The sequence below is a fragment of the Rhodnius prolixus genome, unplaced genomic scaffold, assembly GCF_049639745.1.
Source record: "Rhodnius prolixus isolate KJV_2025 unplaced genomic scaffold, Rpr scaffold_7, whole genome shotgun sequence".
In the NCBI taxonomy this organism is placed as follows: Eukaryota; Metazoa; Arthropoda; class Insecta; order Hemiptera; family Reduviidae; genus Rhodnius; species Rhodnius prolixus.
Genome location: NW_027411582.1, coordinates 38,168,097 through 38,192,385, shown reverse-complemented (window position 1 = coordinate 38,192,385; position 24,289 = coordinate 38,168,097). Strand labels below are relative to the sequence as shown.

General features: G+C 31.4%; 3 protein-coding genes across 8 annotated transcripts in view; 1 reads left to right on the top strand and 2 right to left on the bottom strand.

Moving 5' to 3' along the window:
* LOC141447584 (uncharacterized) overlaps positions 1 to 24,289 on the top strand; it is a 101,210-nt gene that overhangs the window by 74,511 nt on the left and 2,410 nt on the right. Inside the window, exons 1-8 of one of the 3 annotated variants that reach the window (XM_074115286.1) lie at positions 17,641 to 17,817; positions 17,937 to 18,097; positions 18,527 to 18,706; positions 18,782 to 18,901; positions 19,187 to 19,263; positions 19,383 to 19,570; positions 19,734 to 19,924; positions 20,087 to 20,239. In XM_074115286.1, coding sequence (XP_073971387.1) covers positions 18,035 to 18,097; positions 18,527 to 18,706; positions 18,782 to 18,901; positions 19,187 to 19,263; positions 19,383 to 19,570; positions 19,734 to 19,924; positions 20,087 to 20,239 — 972 coding nt within the window. In that variant the 5' untranslated portion in view covers positions 17,641 to 17,817; positions 17,937 to 18,034. Of the gene's footprint in view, positions 1 to 17,563; positions 17,818 to 17,936; positions 18,098 to 18,526; positions 18,707 to 18,781; positions 18,902 to 19,186; positions 19,264 to 19,382; positions 19,571 to 19,733; positions 19,925 to 20,086; positions 20,240 to 24,289 lie in introns of those variants that run through there. The other 2 variants (XM_074115285.1, XM_074115287.1) reach the window with 2 other exon arrangements.
* Positions 237 to 4,035, bottom strand: Zmynd10 (zinc finger MYND-type containing 10). 2 transcript variants are annotated; one of them, XM_074115290.1, is made up of 3 exons: positions 3,667 to 4,035; positions 586 to 2,018; positions 237 to 380 (listed from the first exon to the last, which is right to left on the bottom strand). In XM_074115290.1, the coding sequence occupies exons 2-3, from the start codon at positions 1,855 to 1,857 to the stop codon at positions 360 to 362; spliced, it is 1,293 nt and encodes a 430-aa protein (XP_073971391.1). In that variant the 5' UTR covers positions 1,858 to 2,018; positions 3,667 to 4,035; the 3' UTR covers positions 237 to 359. The 2 variants fall into 2 exon arrangements, with proteins under 2 accessions (XP_073971391.1, XP_073971389.1); XM_074115288.1 differs by lacking the exon at positions 3,667 to 4,035 and having other exon boundaries at positions 586 to 2,523.
* LOC141447588 (cleavage and polyadenylation specificity factor subunit 5-like) lies at positions 4,202 to 17,343 on the bottom strand. 3 transcript variants are annotated; one of them, XM_074115295.1, is made up of 5 exons: positions 16,982 to 17,341; positions 16,375 to 16,639; positions 15,705 to 15,870; positions 7,071 to 7,185; positions 4,202 to 5,119 (listed from the first exon to the last, which is right to left on the bottom strand). In XM_074115295.1, the coding sequence occupies exons 1-5, from the start codon at positions 17,140 to 17,142 to the stop codon at positions 5,098 to 5,100; spliced, it is 729 nt and encodes a 242-aa protein (XP_073971396.1). In that variant the 5' UTR covers positions 17,143 to 17,341; the 3' UTR covers positions 4,202 to 5,097. The 3 variants fall into 3 exon arrangements, 2 of the variants coding, with proteins under 2 accessions (XP_073971396.1, XP_073971397.1); XR_012454463.1 differs by having other exon boundaries at positions 5,006 to 5,119; positions 7,071 to 12,245; positions 16,982 to 17,343; XM_074115296.1 differs by lacking the exons at positions 4,202 to 5,119; positions 7,071 to 7,185 and adding an exon at positions 13,942 to 15,263 and having other exon boundaries at positions 16,982 to 17,343.

Here is a 24,289-nt window from a genome sequence, read left to right as displayed (position 1 = left end):
TTACTACTGTCGACTTCAGCATCGATTACTGTACGATAGGTCCGAACGCTATCTTAAGGCTAATTTGAAACATCTTAAGTTAAAAGCATTTATAAAATTTAAATCTCTTGTTACTGTCCTGACAAGGAAGAAATTTCTTCGTCCATTCCCGACCAGCTTTTACTGCTTTTTTGATGTATTAAAAAAAAAAAGTGTCGTTAAAAGGTTCAAAATTGTAATAGGGATAAGTCGAGTGATTGGTCTCACCAGATTATTCCTCTTTTCTCTTGGAACTTCGGCAATTGGATATATTATTGACTTTGAGTTTGACACCATAAAGTATGTGTTTTCGTTTAGGTACTTCACTAAGTAAGTTATAGTTAGTGTTTAACATTCATAATCTACGACAAAACAACTTTGAAAAAATGAAAATAATAATAAAATGAAAATGTAATAATATTATTGAGTCCTTCTTCCATAAAAGAAAATCACTTTATATTTTATCTAAGAGACTGCTCTTTCTTACAAAACGAACATTGAAATTCTTAGTACATTTTTAGGATTTACAATATACATGATAACAAAAAATAATCTTTATTTACATACATTTTTATGAGCTGGCCAGTGTTCAACTTGACAATTTCGACTACAATATGAAGCTTGTTTACATTTGGAACATCTTTTATTAGCTTTCGCATGGCAATTCATACAGCTTTGTAAAGTGTCCGTCAGTTTTTCTATATTATCCATACAACTGGAAAACCCAGTTGCCAAAAACTGCATATCCTTTTGGTCACCATAGAAAAGTAGTTTTGCCCTGGCTAAAGCAATATCTTTCCATCTACCGTTGTATTCAGCAAATACTACATCTTTATACTGGCAGGAAACGTCTACAATCAGTGGATTGTGCACTCTAGGTCCGTCATCATCAGCCTTCAATGAATTTGTATGCAGCCAGTATTTTAGATCAGCCAGTGGGCTTAGTTGATCGATCACATTTTCATGTAAGTGACGTAACAGTTTGCTTAGATGTTCTTTTCTATATTGACTAAAATAGTAAAGTGTATCGCATGAAGGATTCAACAATAGTTGACGTATTAACAGCCAAGTTTGAACTTCGATTTTACTTAGAGGCGGATCTTTGACAAACCATTCTTTCCACTTATTCTCACAAAATTTAAACAATTTACCATCCTGAGCTCTCTTTGACCAAACACCAATATCCAGTAACTGTGCAATCAATATTGGTACGTCATGTGTTGCATAGATCCTAGAAGCAACGTTCATCGGAAGTTGGCTTAAATTCTCACAAATGTATCTTAACACAGTTATACAGTTTGCACTAACAGTAAACTTTATCTGATTATGATAACGTTCTATTTCTTCAAGAGCAGTTTCATCTAATTTAATCTCTGAAATTATCGGAACACTGTCTGGATTTAAAGTGGTCAATTTATTTACACAATAGTCTATTAAGTCTGTCAAGATTTCATCTGTATAGACGAACACTTCTATATGATAGAGTAGAGACTGTAAAATTCCAATTAAGGCAACTTCGTTATATAATACAATGTAGGTTGGTAGACAATGTTTGGGAACTGGCTTTAATTTTGTCAATTCTGGCAATACATACTCCTTCCATACTGACAAAGTGATTAAATCTTTGATAAAATAATTCGTAGTACCAGTTCGTAGTACTGACTCTTTGACACGTTCAGTACATTCCAAACTGGCTTCCAAAGAGGCTATCTGATATAATTTAACTATATTTGCATTCTTAGAAAACCATCGTCTCTTACCTATATCTTCCAATTTGGTTATTTCATAACACTGTAAAATAGAATCTATTTCTGGGGTTGTTAATATATCGTCGGCCATAACTTCTTGGTTTTATTCGAAGAAACAAACAAAAATGTTACAAAAGAACTAACACTTTTTAAAAAGTTAGCTTACCAAAATATTTGTCCATTTCCATAGCAACAACCAAGTCTTAATCGGTGATGAGCAAGCCTCGGGTTGTGGGCCGTTTTGGGTTTTCTCTGAAAATATCGTAGGCCCCCACTTAATTTTCTTTTAGACCCAATAAGTAAACATGATTTGTGTTTTAAACGGAAATACTTGTTTTCAGGGAATGTGTAAAATAGTGCCAATTTACTGATTCGATATTTTTGTTGTTTCTTGCAAAAACAGCTTCCCGATTTTCCACAAACTTGTATTTGAAACGTTTTCAGAGGTAAAATTCATTTAAAAATTGGGATGGGGTGTTCTTCCCTCTGAACTAATATAATTTCAGTGTAATATACGGTTCAGAAAAACCTGTACAAAACCAAAAGTTTACGTGCGTTGAATCCAAAATTTTAACTTTGAACAAAAATAGGTTGTTCGTAAGTGCCGCTTACAATAGATTTATTCAAGCATTTGTTATTTAGATTCAATGATGTTCTTTCAACCTTATAGACACGCCACATAACCTGCGTGTAGACCCTTTTCTTCTAATTTTGTTTCAGAAAACATGATTAAGCATTCTTAAGGAGGAGTGAAATTAAAAACTCTTATTTAACGTGCCCTTTCGGAATGTTGTACAATTCTAACACCTGAACATATTGCGTGACAGAAATCTAAGTTGGAAGAGTATGTTGTCACCACTGAAAGTGCTTCCTTCCCAAATAGCTGAAATTCTTTAGGGTTTTCCTATAGTCACATAAACGGGTTTCATTTGCACTTAGAAGATTTGCTGGAACTATGTATTCAGTTTTGACTTTATCGTTTCTCTCACAAAGCTTTAGGTCTTTAGTTGCTTTAAAACTTCAAGCATTGAAGTTACACATAGGGTGCGTTCCACTAAGCGACCACAACGACCAAAACATACCTTCAGGCGTTCCACTTGGCGACCGCGGTCTTAGGCTGGAAACATAGTGGAGCGGCGAGCAAGGCGGCGATGATAGCTGCTTCAAATCAAAGAAAGCGACGAGCAGCGAGCAAAGATTCGCATGCACATAGTGACGAATTTAGTCGCGTTCTCCTTTTGACAAAACAAGATGGAGGAACTATTTTTATATGAAAATTCTTCGTTGAAACTTTGGTATTAGCAGCAGCTTAGTAGTAGGAGCTGCAGTGTACATGACATAAATAAGTCTAGAAATGAACTTGGTGAATTTCATCACTTGTACCAACAACTTCGGGAGCATCCTGGCAAGTTTCATGCGTATTTTCGAATGTCTATATCAACATTTGATTACATACTAGCCCAATGTAACCCCATTAATCAAAATCAAATTTTATTGTTTTTGAGTAATACAACTCATAACAAGAGTTAGGCACAATATAGAAAAATTAACTATGTAGGTTATTAACTAAATACAAATCTGTGTAACCCCATTAATCCTAGCAGTTACTTTAAGATAAGAAAATCAAAATAAATAAAAATAAAATAGAAATATATGCAGATAAAAAGAAATTAGTCAATTAAAAAAACACAATAATTTTATTAAATCACTACACCATTTGTCGTAAATTAATGTTGTTCATCTGAAAAACTGGAGTAGAAGGACGCTACAGAAGAAGGATTGGAGAATTCGTCCTGATCAGAAGTAGTAGGACGTGAAAATGTAATTTAATTTTGCCTAGTATTTAGATGGAAGTTAGCATTAAGGGATTGAGAACCAAATTAAATGTAGCAAAAATTACCTGAATTCTCCATTAACTACTAATTGTTAATTAATTCAAACTATTAATTATTAATTGTTAAAAACTATTGTAGCTTCACAAATACTGTGGCCCCACAGAGGTTTCTTTAAACAAACTAAACCAATAAATGTATCAATATCCATAACCTTTGAAAAATAACCTTTACAAATTGAGCGCGATGAGAGCGAAGAAATCAAACATGTCATAACGCTTCGCTCTACTCTCTATAGATAGCGTTGCTCTATCTTCGCTTTGCTCGCCACTATGCGCGGTCCCATATGTTTACTTGTGTTCGATTTCGCCGCTTCGCTCTTCGCTATCATCGCCGCTCCACTATGTTTCCAGCCTTAGTGGAAAGCACCCATAAAAGGCCCATCACTTTAGAATTTGAAGTCCTTTTCCTAGAAAAATTTCAAATGTATCAAAAGGAAACTTCCAGAACTCTAGATGTACTGTCGAAAAATCTAATTGGTGTCACAATTGTGGAGGGAAAAAAAATAGCTAACTCGAACGAAAAAACCAAATAAAACTACAATTACAATAAATGTATTTTATTGTTTATCAATAAAAAAATACCTAAATATGTACAGAATAACATAAAAACTTTCGTAACAATTATAGTAGGAAATTAATAATTAGAAACCATTATTATTATTTTCAACATAGGAATGATAGAGGTTCGGAAAGAAATCTAAAAAGAAATATGACAAAGAAGAAATTTGATAAAAAGAAATATATATTTACAATAGACTATGAAACTAAATTAAAAAATAAAAATTAATCAAAAAAGATTCTAAAAAATTTGTATACAATAGAAATACACAGAGCCAACATGAATCCGCAAGATTCCCTAATTATCCATATTAAAGTCTTTGATATTATTACAAAATTGGTGGAGGGGGCGACAAAAATATTACAAAATTCAAAACATTATTTCTAAAAATCCCATTATAATTACAAATTTTAAAAAAACGAAATTAAATATTTAATTTTTTTTTTCTGACTTTTACGCTACTACAGGTTTTAAATATATTATTCAAAATTATGAACTAAAAAAAAAAAATTCAAACATTATTTAAATTATAAATTTCGAAGTTTTCTTCCCAATTAAAGTCCAGTATAGTAAAATTATTTTCATTTAAGATCTATATACAAACACACGAATCCTTAACAAATACTAGAAATTGTTAAAAAATAAAATTTAAATGAGGTACTTAGAAATAAAAAAAAATATTCTGTAACTTTTAGATTTTCATATTACAATTTGCCTTTTCTGTTTTTCCAGTTTTAAAAGTACTTATTTTTTTTTTTAAAGTAAGGGGAATAAAAAGCTCTTAAATCAAATCAAAAATATATCTTTTCTTTAAAACATTTTCCTCTAAAGGGAACACTTCTTATTTATATATAACTTGTTCATTTTAGTAAAGTTTCTTACATATAAATAAAACTGAATCTGAAACAAAAACAAAAATAATAATAAGAAAATAAATTTATCACTGAATAGTACAAAGTTTTAAGAAAAGACAACCAAATTAAAAAAAAATGAAACTACTTAATACAAAAAATCATTACACAAACAATAAGACAGTTAATTTCTTAATGATGAACACAAATAGAAACATAATGAAGATGAGCATAAGATGGAGTAAACATAAGGAGCAACAATCTTGTATTCTTAAGAAAAACTCCGAATATTTGAATGTTATTTCTAATTGACAATGCAAAGTTTTTGTAAAACCGGTACACTGAAATGACATCTTGGAATAGCTCTATTCCCCTAAAACGGCCTTAATAATAAATGCTATTCCAAAGTTAGAACTGTATATGTTACTTAATGAAAAATACGTCGACTTCTTGGATCTTTTCCAAGAAATTTCAAAAAAATTAAAATCAATAATCATATAGTAATTGAAACAGCTGGTTAATGTCCAAGGGTAAACTGGACATTTTTAAAAAATTTTTACGTTTCACCACTGTCGGAAGCAGCGATGGTAAGATGCAGATCTATCGCGTTCAGCATGCCGCATTCTCTCGGCTATCAAAAAATCAGGGGGAACCTGTTCCCTTTAAAGACATTTTCAGCTTAGGGAAAGGGAGCTCCCAAGCTGTAAGATAGGGAGTCTAAGGAAGTATAGCTGAAGTAGCGTAGCATTGGCCAGAAGATTCTGTATTAAATATAAATAATAATGGACGGGTAAATTATCTTAATAGAATAGCAATGTCATGCTATGACTCTAGTGGCAACGTTCATCTAGATCAGGGATGGCGATCCTTTTTGAGACGTGGGTCAAATTTTGTTCATTTTTTTTTTTTAGTACATAGCTCTTGGGGTCACTAATACCCATTTGCACAAGAGTTAAGTTTAAAAATTTTTAAACTGAATATTTTCAAAACTAAACATCTTTAAAACATTCAGTTGGCTTAACGGTTAAAACGGGACGAAACAAAGTGCTATGGGAGTCTCTTTTTTACAAACATAACTGAACAAAAGTGTGTTTTATCTAAGAAAAATGTAAATATGGTTATTTGCTTTGGGTTATCGATTTTTTTTTAACAAACAAAATATGAGTAAAATTATACATTTTATTTGATATTTTGTAAACACTTTTGCTTTATTTCAAATACTACAAAAGCATTTGTCGTCATTTGCGTTTTAGAACTGTAATGATCAAACTAAAGGTTATAGATAGCATTTAAATTGCTTTTGTGTCAATGTGTGATTGAAAAAAAATACAGATAGAATATAAATTATCCACCACAATTAGAAAATCTAAATCAACCCACGTAAACAAACAAATGGTTGCCTAGCAATTGTGGGTCAGTGAAAAAGCTTGCGCGGGTCATAGGTTCGCCATCACTGATCTAGATTATCAACCACTCACGCGGCACAACCACCATCACCAAGGAATACAGACTGTCGAGAAGTTCTGTGACGCCTTCATGTCTCTGTGGGATGCTGAAAGTTGACAAGCTCCAACTTAGATAATGCATCCCGTCCCATTCTTCAAATTTGATACATAGTTTCCTAACCAACCCAGAACACATCTGGGCTTTGTCAGTTTCCTCTCTACTCTCCGGACATGTTTTTAGTGAGAATTCTGGTTTTTCCCTAAAATGACCCTTAAAGGAAATGAATAAAGTTCCGATACTTTATTGAACACATCACCGTACTTATTGTGATAGGTCCCGTATATTAACTAATCTAAAGATTTGCCAAAGCGTTTCATTTGAATTTGAATGAAACTAACGTTACGACCTAGTATTGTTTGAAAATTTCATCACAGAACAGTGAGCCTAATGTGTGGTTCTGGAACGTCACACTTCAGCTCAAGTCTAATCATTATTTGTGAAGAAAGAATTAACAAGAGATAATTTTTGTTTTTGCGTTCTATTAATATTATTACCTGCAAAGGGATTGTGGCAAAGATGAAATAATTGGCCCATATCCTTGCGAGTTGTCGTATAATTCAAACAGTGGTGCGGCTACAAGTTTGTAGTTTTTAGGCACAGCGAACAGAGCTAGAAAAATAGTAATCAAACACAAAAAACAAGATTACCACTGTTTCTATTAATAATAAATGCCTATTTTGAATACATATTATACATAAAATAAATTACTAAATAAAAATTTTATAGAATAATAGATATAAATGTACCTAATTTCATAAGGAGCTAATTACCTTTGATTTAGAAATCGTAGAAGCTCCCAACCAGTTTTTTCGCACTTTTGTTTTAAATACATAATTAGGGAAAAAAAAACCTTCTGTGATCGATCTTGCGATTTTTATATGCATATTTTTAAGTATTGGCAAATTTTTCAATGGCAGTACACAACTTTCTTTCAGTAATCAAGAAAATATATTAATATTAAGAATATTAGACAAGAACCAAACATGCCCTCCTGCAGCAGGGTTCACGTCAGGTCACTTTAGGGTTTAGGATGAATACATGATTACTACGCACTCAACGACAGCTTCTGCGGAAGTTGGATACATTTTTTTCACTTTCACTTTCTCTACTTTTCTAATTACAGTTTTTCAATTAAGATTTTCTCCGGAGATATCCGTTTTGTAAACCCCAGAGTCAGAAAAAGTGTGGTTTTTTTTTTTTTTACAAATTTGTGCGCATGTGTGAATAAAATCCACCCAACTTAAAAAGGAAAAGCACAGAATTTGAGATTTAGCTTAAGTTGCCATTTTTAGTGAAATGAAGCTGAAACAATAAGGTTTTAGCCATCGATGGCCACGGAAAGGGTTTTAATTAATTTTAACTTTAAAAAGCTGCTTTCTGCCAATATCGCATCAACTACATTTACAACGAAAATCTTCAAGCAAAGATTTTGCAGAGATATAATATCGATATCGCAAGAATTTGAGATATTCAAATGGAGTAGCTTTAGGCCAATGTTCTGACAACAAAAACAGAGTAATAATAGAAAGCAAACTAATTACCAAGGGTGGGGCCCTAGAGAGAATCTAGGTTGTCCCAAGTGTAGGGATACCCCTTTCTACTTTTATGGTTTCTATACTTTCAAGATATCTATGGGAATTGAATGCGATCATAGAGAGTTGAATATGGAAATTCGGGCAATTTAAAAAGTCTGTAGCACAAAAAACGTCGCAAAATTACTGAAATAGGGGAAATAACTTATTACGAAAACAGCAGAGGTTTAATTCAAATAATTCAGAGCGGGATTTGAGCCTGGTAAGATTGGATGAAAAATATCCCTCAATGGAAGAGTTCATTGCTATAATCTTGGAGAAGTTTTATGCCTTACAGCTATTCAGTTTTTGCTGTCACTAAGTCTAGTCATGACTGTGGCAACGGAAAGTCACAGGAAAACGGATATTAAGCTTATTATATCAGTACGAAGGGATTGTGCAGCTCTTCGGAGAAGAAATACTCATGCTTAGCCCAAAGACCTCTCCTCTAAAGGCTTTTTTTTTTTTTTTAAACAAAGAGATACACAAACCGGCTCATGCCACAATAGGCCATTTGGATCGCTTTGGCATACGCTTCTGCAGCCAACTACCATGGAATCCAATTATAATCTTTTCTTATTAGTTCTATTTGGATTTTTCTTTACTTAAAACGAAGAAGGACTCCATAGCACCTGTTATTAATCACAAAGCTTTCGTCTGGATGTTAAGTCAGGGTCTCTAGCATGAAGCATGGATGGAGTTAAGAGGAATTCCCCGACATATTTTACAACATGGGGGCGGGTCTTTAGTCTTTAATTGAGGAGAATACCTCTGAACTCCTGCGCTTCAAATCCTGTGTTTGATTCATGTCTAAGCTCCTCATCTTTACATATTTACAATTATTTATTAATAATAATAAATATTATTAAAGAAATGAAAGTAAAAATAATAGTAATTAAAATATGAATGATAACGTCACTAATAATCATAGTAATAATATTATATGATAATAATTAATAATAATACCTAATAATAATAAATATAAATAAAACCCGTTTTCCTTTCAAAAGCAAATTTTTATCTTATGAATTTTTGTTACAACTTAATGCATAATTATTTAAAAAAGACAATTTTCTCCTCAAAATATTTAGTATTTTGTTTTTTTTTTTAAATCAATTAGAATCTAGTTTTATGTTTTCTTCAGTTTGTTTTCAACATACAAAGTTTAAAGTGAGAATATAAGTGTTTTCTTTTGGTTAATTACTAACAAGATAAAAATGTCTATCCAAATGAATTATTACAATAGGAGACTTCAAAGAATAAAAATGTTGGTACAGAAGCATTTTGATTTCGCCTCAATACTAAATGAAAAGTAAAAAAAGAATAAAAAATGATTTGAATTACAATGTTACGAACGTGGTTTTTTCCTGAATGGAAGTGTGTTTTTTTAATAAATTTTTACATTTACAAGTTACCCTTTTTTAAATTATTATTAAATTTAATTAGGAAAAAATTTTAAATTACTTTTAGTTGGGCATGAAATACTAAAAATGAATAACAGCATCACAGATCATATGGTATGGATAAAAATCAGCAAAGCACCGTTTTTGTTTTTTTTGTTCAGAATAGCTAAAACCTAATGTATTCAAAAACAAAATTTATACATTTCGATTTAGAAGGGAAAAAATAAAAAATCAGGATGAATATATAAATATGTAGCTGAATATAAATGGAAAAATCCTTATTTCTAAATTATACAAAAATTTTCCTGCTTTATAAAAAGAAAAAATAACGATATACCCCCCCACACACACAGAAAAATCAACGAACTTTTCTAATCCCTGGACAACAGTTAAAAAAAAGAATCATTTACTAAGAAATCATAGTAAAACATTATTATTATCATATTTAAAAGTACATGCAATATATGTAAATTATAAGCACAAAAAATATTATGTATAAATTTATAATTTAATGTACATCCTGTAAAATAAAAAAAGGCTTACCAAATAAATTATATTTTTAAAATAAACTAGGTGTGATTATATTTTGAGATATGCGATATTATTATGTACGTACATATGATCCACATGCATGAAATAAATTCAATCAGAGAATTTATTTTTTAATGAACAACAATAAAAATAAATATACATATACAAAGTATATTCTAAATTTAAAGTAAACTAAATTATGAGTAGAAATAAGTATATTTCTCTTGATCCTAAAAAGCACATACTCTAAATGGTAAAAATTTTAAAGCAAAAAAATTCAAAAAAAAAAAACAAAAAAAACGAACGAACGTAATCACCAAAAAAATTGAGTCTCAGACTGTAGGTAAACATTTCGGAAGGTTATAAAAGATCTTTGTAGAACGATAAGAAAATGAAAATAATTAAGTAATATTGGCTACCTCTGTTTAGGTTAATAGTCACTCGGCAAAGTGACTAAAAATCCATTCAATACAAAATTACCTTCGACTGGGGTTGAATTTAGCTACACATTTGTTCCTCCTAAAATAATTAAAGGTTAGGTTATAAAACACTAAAGTAGCATTTCGTAAAGTGCTAAGGTGGTTGATTCATTTTCTGTGAAACAAAATTTGCTGTTTTCAGTAAACTGCACGTTTAACATCGGCATTTCCAAGATTGTGAACGAAAAAAAGGACAAACCATAAGAAATTTATTGTAAATGGTAAACGTAGTCATGGATTCCACCTCAATTAAATATTAGAACAGACGGAAATGATAAGTCACGTGATTGTATAACAAAGAGTGTAACCTCCAAACGTTGGAACCCATCTCCAAATCGTATCATACGAAGTATATTCATAACCAGAGTCTCATTGATCACTTTTTTTAATTTCCATGCTTAAGAAGTATAAGTAATACTTTCATATAAATTAAAAACCTTAAGTGTAAACATAATATTGAGAATATAAGCTTTAAAAAAAAAATAATAATAATAATACCAAATAGAGTATGCACTTCAAATGAGTATATACAAATTTATATTCATATCAACCAAAAATTTAACATTTTTGTTATCATAACTATAACAAGTAGTATGGTAACTCCTAGAAAATTCGAGTTCAAATGTCAGTATAATAGTTTGTAGTCATAATACAGAACAAAGAAAACAATTATGAACAAATCATCCCACAACAAATTGCTTAGAAGAACAACAAACAAAGGCGACGGTATTTTTTGAATAAAATGGTCTAATAATTTTGTTCAAAATAAAAAAAGTAAAATAGAAGCAAACAAATTATTTAAAAGAGAGTCAATAAAGGAAAAGCGAAAATTTTTTTTAAACCGTTTAAAAATACTCAATAGTTTTTTTAGGGGCGCATGCCCACCGTAAAATATTATAGAACGGTGTGTAATTTAAAAAAAAAAAAAACCTTAGTCCGTTTAAAAAACGTAAAACAAAGGAAAAATATGAATGAAGTTTGGTACTTGGAATATTCTGACCCTGGTTTACTGTAGCTAAAGCAAACAGCATATCGGAGGGAGATCAAATTAAAGGTTTAGAGTTGTAACACTTTGTAGTTTCTCCTTAACATAGTAAAATAGCTCAGTTGGCTGCAAAGGTCTCCCATAAATGGCTGATCACCCAACGACAGAATATTTTAGAACAGAACCCACTCCCTTTAGAATGTTTATTCTTTGTAGGATGCAGTTTGTTGCCAGGTTTTCTTGATAAAAGGGAAAAATGCAATAAAAATTGAAAAATAATCTATTTAGTAAAATTAAACATTTCTTGGGCAATTTAGAATGACCGAGAGCTTCAATAAACAAGAGGGTAAGTATTTCCTAAGCGAGGCTTCCTCAAAGAGCTAGCAGGGGTCAATTTTTTTAAGATACGTTTCTAGTTTGGGATGCCTTTTACCAGATTCATAACGAAAGCCATCGAAAGTCCTGCCATTAAATATAGATATTCAGTAAACATTTTATTTCAAAAAATTATATAAAGAAATTGATTCCTTTTATGTATTGTAAGCTACTTTTTTTTAAATCTAATCAGCATCAAGAGCAAATCTCACAAGCAATGTTGTCAATCGTAGACGACTTAACCAAACCCTCCCATCATCATATTATAAGATCATCTTCCACAATGTCTGGACACCCATTAACGCACGGGGAGTTACGAAGGCTTCTAGAAAAACGCAAAAGATTGCGGTTAAAATTGCCCAACAAAAGAGATTTAAATTAAATAAATATAAATTGCAACAAAATAATTCACCACAAGCATCTAGATATAAGAAAAATAAATTGTTGCGTTTAAAATTGAAAATAATATTTCTTCATGGGTGGGGGAAAAAAATAAAATATAAAAACTTAGAATGTTTCACAAGAAACACAACTGAAAGGTCAAGTCTCTTGAGTGCTGAAATATAAGTTTTTCATAAAAAAAAATTATTAAACTGTGAATTAGTGAAATAAATAGAGATTCAGTAACGATTATTTTAAAGAAATAACAAATAATCTACATTTTTAATAAATAAGTTAAAAAATAAAATAAACTAAGCGTAAAAGTTTATAAAATATAAATATAAACAAAAAACTTTCAAAGAAAAATGTAGAAACATTTTAGTAACATATTTTATTACTAATATTAGTTTAAAAAAAAAAAAATAAAAAAAAAAAATAATACACACTTCTACAGCATTTGTAAAAGGATGGCCAAAAAAGTTTTTCCCTCCCAAAAATAATTAAAAAAAAAAAAAAAAAATGGAAATATATAAAACCAACCACACCAACGTTTGGCGTGGTATGAAAAACTTTTTTCTTTAATTTAAGGGGGAAAAAAAAAAACAAAAATCGCAATTCGCAATTATAGTTCGCATTCCCTCCTCCATTCATTCACACCAGTCACGCAAATTTCAGTAAAAAAAAGTCACAATTTAAAAAAAACAAAAACAATAAATTATTAAAATTATTTTTTTAAAAAAATAATAAAATAAATCCTAATAAAAAAAAAATAAAAGACGCAAATACATTTTTTGGTATGGATTTACTTTTTTACAAAAGTGGAAATCCTTAGTTTTCCAAAATTTAAAAAAAATAAAAATAAAAAAACACTGGTCAATGGAAAACTAAAGAAAACAAAACATCGTAACTAATGGAACAAAATGGATTTTTTTTTTTATCATTTCACAGAATTAAAGTTTATAAAAGCAAAGAATAGGATTTTGTTTTAAAAAAGAAAAGCCGGTGGAAGATGGAAGACTTTCCGCAACCAATAAACGCATTCTACACGAAATATTTTCTGTTTTAAAATTCATTTTCCACTTTTATTTTCTTTAACAACACGTAGAGAAAATAATTTATACTGAAAATCAGAATAAAACAGAAAATATTATATAGATTTCCATCACCCACGCCCTAAGCTCTTTAACTTTTCACAATGGGCTTTGTCCCAGTTTTTCCAGAGATATTGGGCGCATTCAGCAGACAAGAGCGCTACCACCAGATCGCTCCCAAAGGGAGCGCTTTATTTCTCTGAACGCTCTGCTACTAATGTAACCTAAACATAACCTTTTTTCGAATTAAGATTGGCGAGGAATCGGTCAAATAAAAAAACAACTCGTCTTTTAAATTAAAAGGTGCTAGGCCATTTCAAAATCTGGTATTTATTAATCATATTTCAATTTTTTAACTTGTTATCAAAAAGAAAGAAGAGCACCGCGATAGGTTATTTTTATGTATTTTTTCATCCCCTTTCTACCAAAAATATTGCCAAGGCAGTAAAGCTAGTATTTTTCTTAATATCGGGAAATACGTAAGTCGTTTTCCGAGTGATTTTTCTAAGAAAAATCTAATGTTAAGAGCTTTAAATGTTCTCAAGCATACACAAAATGGCTAAGAATTAATTTTACATCTGTTACAAACAAGGTTTGATAATTATTTGGTAATTTTGGGAGAGTTGCGTTTAATTACCAAAAAAACTGGAAAAATTTCAAACTTGTTTTGATAAATACACGTATTTTGCTAGTAGCGATCACCGCTCCGTCGAAGTAGCATAGAAAATTTCCGCTCCATAAGATGGCGTCCGCTCCCACAACATGTTGTGAGAGCGATACTAAAAGTGCGCCATTCAGCGGATAGTTCCGTAGCGCTCTTGTCTGCTGAATGCGCCCATTTATGTAACGTAACTCCTCTTACAAGTCCAAGTCCCTACTGCCCTTTCCACCTTCTTCTAAGCTAAATCGACATCCCTACTTTTTAACTAGTTCTGGAGGACTTCCATTTTCTTTAATTCTCCAGTTGTTAGAAGACTTTTGGAATTTTGTCTTCATTCATCCTTATTTTTTGTACGCCTTCTCTTTCTTAACTTCTTACCCTAGTCGCTTGGAGCTTTTAGATAGCTTAGGCTTCTATAAAATGCAACGGATAAAGTTCTCTTTAAAAGTGAGCCATTCTCGGTCTGGCTCTTGTGCGGTTATCCTCCGTCTACATCTAATGTTTCCTCCTTCACCTACTGCGTACGTGGTCTTACCCATTACAACAATACAATCAACTTGAAAAAGAAAGGGGTTTCTTAAAAAAGCTATTAATGTTTTAGAAAGCTATATTAAAGTTTTCACCAAACCGGGATAGCTAATAAAAACCTACAAAGAATGCGCTAAAAGGGGCTGAAATGTCTTCAAACTTCTGGAAAAGCCTTTCTAAAATTGCACATTTTTAAAACTACAATTTTTTTAAAGAATTTATGCAGAAAAAAAAAAGATTAAGGAACAATCAGATGATGAACATCAACAATTATTAAAAATATTCCACCATTTTTGTTGGAAAAAAAAAACAAACAAAAAATACAACATTCCCCCATTGCTTTCTAAAAGGGAAAACTTTCTAATTAATAATAAGCACTAACATTCTTTCTTTTTTAAATTACTATTTTTTTTTCGCAGCCACTTTCAAAATATTTTAAAAACAGTCTTCTGTAAGTTAATTGAAGAAACAGTCTGCTTGTAGCTAGCCTTAAGTCGAATAAAATTTACTCGAATATTTAATTTTTTTTTTTTTCACAATTAGGGTCTTCAAATGACAGAAAGAACAAAAATTTAACCACAATCATCAAAACAAGCAAACTGTTTTTCAAATTTATAATACAGACTGGAGTAGTAACAACTACATTGTCCATGGTGGTTGAACTTCCCAATGTCTCGGTTAACTGAAATAAACACAAATATAAATAAAACGTTTTTGCTTTCTGTTTTACTTAGTTTTTGATTTTTCTTGGTTTTACTTAGGAGGAGAATAAGAGACCCACTTAGAGTTTTGGTTTATTGTGTGCGCGTTTTATTTATTAAATTTTAATTTTATTATTTCTTTTTTACCTAAATATTTTTGTTTATGATCGGTTTTTAAAAAAAATTTCTTAAAAGAATATTTTCCAAACAAAAAATAAAGGGAATGAAAGGGGTAACTTTGGAAAATGAACGTAAAATTCCCCCTTTTTTTTAAAAAAAGGGAAAAATCAATATATTGTTGAAATCCTACCGTGATGTAAACAAAACAAAATAAATTATTATTAAATTAAATTCATTTTCGATTTACAAATTATTTTTTAATAATTATAAAGAAAACAGAAACTACTACATTTTTGTCTTACCTTTTTCACCTAATTGTACAAGAAATAGCCTCTTATGTTCTTTTGGTTTTGTTATATGTGGAGGAATATAAGGATACTGTGGTGGTTCAAAGTTTGGTCTCCACCAATTCCCAATTGTGTCTTCAACTATCCAGTCTTGTTTGACACCATCCTGCCTTCCAAGGGTCTGTAGATAAGAAAAAAAAAACACAAAATGAATACAACCACAAGTATGAATACAAGCTGAGTTACTCCTGCCTGAGTTCGCCATATCAAGTTTTTTATGTTCTTTTACTCAGAACATTTGGAGTATACTTAATGGATGATTTAATAATGGCACCTTTCCACTTGAAGGTTTTTGAACATTCAAGGGCAAGGCACACTCGCGCTCGTCCCAGACAGGGCCTGAGACAGCTGATCATAAAAGCCGCTCTCGTCGAGGCTCAGCTAAAGCGTGAGGCAATTATGGCCAAAGCCCCTTATTCCCAAGGTCGCACTAGAGGTACACTCTAGCTCAAAAAAGGTTCATTTCAGGCTTCGCTCGCATTTAAACAGTAATAACTGAGAGTGATTTTTCCCCAAACAGCATACTCCTCTCATGTTCGTTACAACTGACCTACTTTACGTTCACTTCCAGTTTGGTTAATTCAATACCACTTATTAATAATTTAAAAGAAATCGCTAGAGTTACCTCAGTTAGAAGTCTTTTCAATCCTTCAACTTCATCCTCACCGGCATTCAGTTCACCACCAGGTAGTTTGAAGAACGTTGTGCCCAGTTGCAAGAGAAGTACATGAGGAAGTCCGTGTTCATGTACCAATAGTACTCCTTCTACACTGCGTCTCATGCCGATCTTTTCAAATTCCTCTCTCATTCGCTGGAATCTCGCAGGTACAGAGGGATCCTTCTCAAATAATGGCTCTTTTGTGCCAAAAGTATAGTTCGTCAATGGGTACCTACGTTAAGATGTAAAATATATTAGATTTTGACTTGGTAAAGCTCTAAAAGTTTACTCAAATTCAGCTCTCATGAAACTAAACAATAAATTAATAAACTATAACACCATATTCGATCTTCTAGCTTTGAATTTAAGCTTAAAAAATTAAAAATATATAAAAAATTATCGAATAAAATTTTGAAAATTTTTAATTTGCTAACTTCAAAACATACCTTCAACAAATAACAGGGAAAAAGGACGCCGACCACCATGATTTTAAGCACTAATTGAAAAATTTATACTAATCTAAAACTTCCCAAAAATTTTCACTTTTAGTTTTACTATTTGAATAAGTACTTACAAATTTATTGGGCGATTTATTGTCAAAGGTTGACTCGCTGTGAATTTGTTTCCATCAAGATGAGGCTGCCCTTGCGGCGTTCTACGAGGCCAACCATGGCCTCCACTAGCAGCGTTATTAACATTCGGTGATTGTTTTATTGAGGAAGCTGCCGAAGACATTATAATTTAACTTATATATTATTTTAATAGAAGAAGAAATAATCACTAACACTCAAATATTCAACAAAATTGTTTAAAAATAAGGCAAAAGTCAATTGGAAGTAAACAGAAAGCTTCTGCGCGTCAGTACACCACTTCTACAAAACACACCCGTAGGTCGTCATTCTGTCCCCACTTCAGCTCAAGCTCAAACAAAGCCAACAATGCTAAGAAAAATTCAAGTTTTCCCCAAGTATTTGCTTATTTGCCAACATTGTTTGAAACTATTTTTTGTTTTATTAAAAAATTTATGTTTATTTTAGAAAATTTATTAGATATCTATATAATCATCAAATTCAATGACGTGAAGTATTAAAAAGTCAATGTATATATTTTTCACAGCACTCTCTATGAAATCGAAAATGAATTTCAGTTTTATATTTATAAATTTTTTTAAAGGTAGGTTCTGATGGACAAGGTTTAGTAGCTTTTAAATTAATCTGTGTAGGCACTTTTGAAATGATGGATTCTGCGGAAAAATATTGTATGAAATGGAATAGTTATCATAAACATATTGGTTCCTTTTTATCTGATCTCTGTGAATCAGAAGTTTTAGCAGATGTCACTATTTGGGCTGAAAATCAGAAATTTAATTGTCACAGAGTTATTTTATCAGCTTGTAGTCCATATTTTCAGGTAGGCTATCATTTTACTACCCCCTGATTTACACAGTACTTCAAAAGAAATTTGTTTTCCAGTAAAAATGTATCTGCATGTTCATAATTATTCAGGTTTTTTTTTTGTACTGTCATTAGGAGGTAGAGTTTTTACCTGCGTTCTTTCTTTGCTGGAGTTCTTTGGGCGTTTTAATCTTATCTAGCAGTAAACCTTAAAACAATTAGATTAGGAATTTATGAATGGAATCACATTGTCCACCTATAGAAGCAAAATATTCTTAATTTTTTTTAATCAAACTGTGAGTAGAAAAAACTTTCCTTAGACAACTGCTACATAACTTGCGGCGTATGGAGAACATACGAGAATTATTTATTAAACTTACTGATACAAATTGACCATGTCAACGTTTCGAAAATAAAGAGTTGCCTGTCTCATTTTTCTAGTTCCAAACATTTGCAGTTTACATAAACTGAATTAATTGTACTTTACATGTTTGTAAACTTTGAAAAATCGTAATTTCACAAAGAAACAATTTTTAGAGTTCCATTTGGACTTTAACATTTGTATTTGACTTTGAATAAATTCATTATCGACTTGTTCTAGCATTTTTTTATTTATTTAAGGAATCGATTTTTGGGGCTCCTGTAAATTGGAGGAAAGGTGTAGTCATGTAATTTTAAAGCAAGTAAAATTATTCCTAATTCTAATTCGAAATTATTTTTATTAGGAAATTCTGTCTAATACAATATGCAAACATCCAGTGATAATATTAGCCGGGATTCTTGCAGAAGATATCAAAACTATAATTTATTTTATATACCATGGGGAATTGGAAAATATAACCTACGATAGATTTATTTCAGTTTTAAAAACTGCGGAAATGCTTAAGATTTGTGGATTGACTGAGGTTTGCTATAATTTGATGTAATTATTTTTATTTGTTAAGCATTTTTGAGATATTTATAGAGTTTATTTGTCCTAGGTAATAGATCATATACCTCCAAGAAAATGTTTAGAAGATTTGGAAGAAATAATCATGATGGATGATGGGGTAAATGAATCTACCTTTTGCAATCCACCACGACAGGGAGGAAATTCTATGGTATTGTTATATTTTGTTGTTTTAATTAAAATAATGATACTGATAGATGTACAGCTGGAAGTGGTTGTAAAACCAAATATACTGTGACTTCTATGTAGTCCTCTTGAGATCTCCTATAGAATAAATGAATGCGACATGTAAGGTAGAAAAATGTGTAGTTATATTCATATAACATCCATAACTAAACGCTATAGAGAGTGATTGAAATGGTTAGTGTAAATAAAGAAAATGTAATGTCAACGTTGGTAGATCTTGGATGTGATAAAATTGTTACCATTTTTACAGGAAGTTGGATTATCCAAAACTTCTGAGGAAGATATTGAGAAAAAACCAAAACCAAAAAAACATCAAAGGAAATATAGGTTTGTTTTTCAAATTTGAATAGAAAATGTTTCTCTTTTCGAATATTTAGGTACAGTGGTTTAATTTATGATTCTAGAAGATGGCAAAATAATATTTTATTTTTTATTCTTTCTGTTAGTGAGGGTAGCCTTGGTTGGGCGTTAAGCGATATGGAAAAAGGCATGTCATTGGTTGAGGCTGCAAGATTGCATAAAATACCAAGATCTACTTTATATGCTAAAGCAAAGCAACATTCTGGTTTAAGAATAGCGAGCAGAAAAGAGCACACAAATCAAGATTGTCAAGCTGCTGTTCAGGCTATTGCAGGTGAAACTTTTAAACTGTTGAAATAGAAATAATAATGAAATCAGTGTTTTACATTTCGTGTTGTGTCCAGTTTGTTAATTAATCAGGCGTACCGTATCTCAGTGTATTACTTACTGATTATCACTTTAATCTTGACTGTAACTTATGCAAATGAAATCAATAGGTGGACTTAGCCTGAAGAGAGCAGCTGAACAATACGGAATTCCAAAGACAGTATTGTGGAGGAGAGTACAAAAACGAATAGATATCTGTTCAAATTTGAAATCTAGAAGGAAGAAACAAGAGCGTGGTCTAAAATTAGAAGAAAATAAAACTTGTATTCTACAAGATGGAAAATTAACTACACAGAACAGGGCGAGTAGAACAGGTTTTCTTACTTATTTCCCGTGCTAACTCGAGATTTTGATGCGATCTTGATACTTCCTTTTACCCACTATCAGATGAGGCAGATGTGTTAGGGAAAGTAAAAAAATAGAAGATAAGAAACCATTCGATCATTCTAAATTTAATTTGTAGATCATTGGACCAACAGTACGTGCTAACAGAATGAAATCAGTCGAAATGGAAGTTTTAGGTGGCAAAGACAGTAAACAGTACAGATTGGCTCAGGCGTTGAATGCTTGTAAAGAGGGTAAAATGTCGCAGGCTGTGGCATCCAGGACGTACCAGGTAATCTTTTGAGCAGAACTAATAGTAATAGAACCTCGCAGTAACCTTCCGAGTGCATAATAGTGATGGGCTATACGAGTCCGCCTGTGGAATCATTGGATTTGAATCAACTCCAGGGTCGGAATCGATTCCAAAAACTCGTTCATCGATTCCAGTTGCCGTACCTATCCTATGCTTTCGTGCAAATATCATGCAATTTATTAAATATTTTATTAGTACTTAACTTCATCAGTTAATAACAAAACTACATGTAATTTGCAACAGTTTTAAAAGATATATAATATCTAATTGTTATTGACAACATCAAATAAAATTAGCTTTACACAAGAACAAGATTTAAAACAAAGCAGTTTTGTTAATATCCAGCAGGACCACTGGGAGGTTGAAGTTACCCTGCCAGGAGGGGAAATGAAATGGGAAGGAAATAAGGTTGTTAAAGGTATCAATGATGTTAGTTGGACCTTAAAATATGTACATGCAAACAAATTAAAATATAACAATGAACATAAACTAAGAAAGATTAACGAAATGAAATTATATTACTAAATATTTAATAATGAATAAAACTAAGCCGTCTATATATATATATATCCCAATACAAAACAAAATGAATAATTTTTATCACAGACTAGAGAAGGATTAAAGTTTAAAGCTACTTAGAACTTAAGAAATTAATTAATGTAAATTTTTATTCAGAAATAATATCATAGAAACATTGCTCGACTTTAATCTATTGCGTCTGTCAACTAATATTTGTCCAGCTTTAGAGAAAATCCTTTCGCAAGGAACTGAAGTGGCTGGAATGCATAATCTTTTCAAAACAACGTCATACAATCTGGGATATAAGTCTTTCCTCTCTCTCCACCAATCTAACGGATTGGCTTCTCTATTTAAAAAAGGTTCTGCCAAATATTTGTCTAATTCAATTATACTGGCAGATACTGGGGTCTGTTTCGCGTTTAACGTTTTAATTTTTGCATCGAATTCCCGCCAAAGACTAGAAGTAGAAGTTGTGGATGATGGAACATCGGTAGATAACGAAGCTTTCGGAATTTGAATAAATGATAATTTAGTGGCAAGAGAATGGTACATTTTCCGGAATTTAACGTCGCTCGAAAAACCTTCGTTTTTAAATCGCGGATCTAAAATCATCGATTGACCTATAATTTCTACCGATTCTAAATTGGAAAACCGATTTGAAATATTAGCGCAAATTACTCGAGCCATTGATTGTATTTCAGGTCTGTAATTTGTGTGCAAAAATTTTGAAACGTGATCGGTCATAAAGCGCGAGAATATAATAATTTTAGAAATTGTTATATAATTTTCCGAACTTACTTCGTCCGTAATTTCATTAAATATCTGCAATAATTGAACCGCGCTCTCTAATATTTCCCAATCGATTGTTGTTATATTATGTTCACCCTGTAGATTTAATAAAGCTATGGTCGCGATCAATGGCTGTTTGGTTTTTAAAACGCGATCAAACATTATAAATGTGGAGTTCCAACGAGTGGGGACGTCTTGTTTTAATTTTAATTTTGGGAAACCCATCTGTGTTTGTGTATTATGTAGCTTGGTCAGAGAATGAGAACTTCTTTTAAAATATTCTACTAAAGCTTTAATTTTGTCGGTCGTTACGCGAATTTCTGCGATTCCCGAATGGACAACTAAATTCATTGAATGGGCAAAACAAGAAATATGCCTCCAATTGCACTGCTTTACTGCCGAAACAATATTTGCACCATTATCAGTAACAACGGCAGTTACTTTATTGGTGAGTTCCCATTCTTGGACCGTGGATTGCAGGTGTGAGGCCAAGTTATTCGCTGTATGTCGTTCAGAGTAACTAGTACACTTCAATAAATGTGTTTGTAAATTTGTGTTTTGGTCTATGTAGTGGGCAGTTATAGCAATAAAGCTTTCATTATTCACCGATGTCCAACAATCAGTTGTTAAACAAACGGCATTTACTTCGTTGAATTTACTTTTTAATTTTGATTCTTCCCGCTTATAAATCATTGGGAGTAAACTGTTGGATATATACTTTCGTGAAGGTACATTATAACTGGGGCAAAGCAATTTAATTAATTTTCTGAACTCTTGATCTTCAACAATACTAAAAGGATGATATTCTTTTACTATCATTTTGAGCAATTGTTCATCAATTTCCTTGGACTTACTGGGGTGCAAAGGTTTGATTACTTCTACAAAGTCAGTCAAGGATTTTTGAATTACCGGAGCCTTATGGGCAGATGAAGAGAGAGGAGCGACATCTGCAACTTCTGAATGGATGGAAGCTAAACTAGTAGAGGGAAGCGAGCTTAAATTTTGAGTGTCTATAGAAGTTAAATGAGATTTCTTAACAGGGATCTCTTCAGTGCTTTGCTCTGTATTCTTTCTTTTATTGAATGATATAGGATGTTTTCTCTTCATATGTCTGAACAAATTACTAGTAGAGCCACTTGTAAAGCTAACGATTTCGTGGCAATACCGGCATTTAGCTTTGACAGAATCAATAGAATTAAAGTGATTCCAAATTTCACTGCGTTTTGGCATTTGTCTGAAATTAATTTACTAAAAATTAATAAAATATTAAATTTAAAAAATAAGAAACAATAGTAAAAAAGGCGATAATAACCCCGTTGTTGATGGGCAAAAATAAATAAATAAATAAAAAAGTAAAAAAATTAAACTAATTTATTAAATATTTTGCTTTTAAAATATTTTCAAATATTCAATAAAGAAAAACAAAAGATAAAAATGAAATAATTATTTAATTTAGGAAAATATTAGTCTTTGAAAATATTTTAGAAATCAACAAAGCACACGCTCTTCAACTTAATTAAGATTTACCACTGGAAAACACCCTTATCTGCTTATCATCAGAAGACAGACACATGAAATATTGTTATCAGCACGAAAGATGAAATTGAAATGGCCCTTATTGCTATAGCTACATATCTAGAGACAAAAAAATTATATTACCTAAAGAGCGTACTTACTACAGACTCCCTCCCACTCTTATTACCTATTTCACAAACATTCGGCGATTGGAAATATTTTTTAGCAAAATATTATTCTATTTATTCTAAGCAGATTCTTAAGATGATTTTAATTTTTAAAATTTATTTTTGTTTATTACTCTTATAAAATACGAAGAATTTCAAATAAAATATAATATACAAACACAGAATGATTTAGTATGCAGGTGGAGTCAGTCGTCGTTACCATGGTAACGGAACCGTTAAACGACTCCGGTTCCAGCTCCAGCAATTTCTATTGGCTAGAATCAGTGAACGAAAAAGTGGAACGAGTCCGGTTTCAAAAGGATTTAAATCACTCCGGATTCGACTCCACCAACTCCAGTGGATTTAACCAATGAAAATGCTAGAGTTGGGCCGGAGTCGTTTAACGGTTCCATTACCATGGCAACCACGACTGACTCCACCTGCACTCTAGATCATTTTGTGTTTGTGTATTATATTTTATTTGAAATTCTTCGTATTTTATAAGAGTAATGGACAAAAACAAAATTTAAAAATTAAAATCATCTTAAGAAAGCGTTATTATGTTTTTTGTATTCAAATGAAACGAATATTTAACTACAAAATATTTCCAATTGATGAATGTTTGTGAAATAGGTGATAGAGTGGGAGGGATACTACAGTAAGTAAACCAATTAGGTAATACTACATTTTGGCTCAGTTTTACTTTGACCGTCATGCGGACATGTACACGTTTAAACTTACGCCAATGAAGATAAGAGTAAGAGTGTCCAGCGCTTAGTTAAAGATTAAGCACACAGCTTTTTCTTTTTGTAAAACAATAAGATAATATTTTAAAAGCTTGATATTCAATTCTTATTAGATAAATATTGTGAGTAATTATAATTTTGTTTGAAGGGTTAGAATTTTTATGGAATACTTTCCTACCCATTTCCGTTTCTCTATATTGAATCCTCTTGAAGCAAGTTAACTCCAGTCTTCCAGTGGTCAAGCTAGATAATGACAAAATTGCTTTAATTTATAATTGACTAGCCTATTTTTG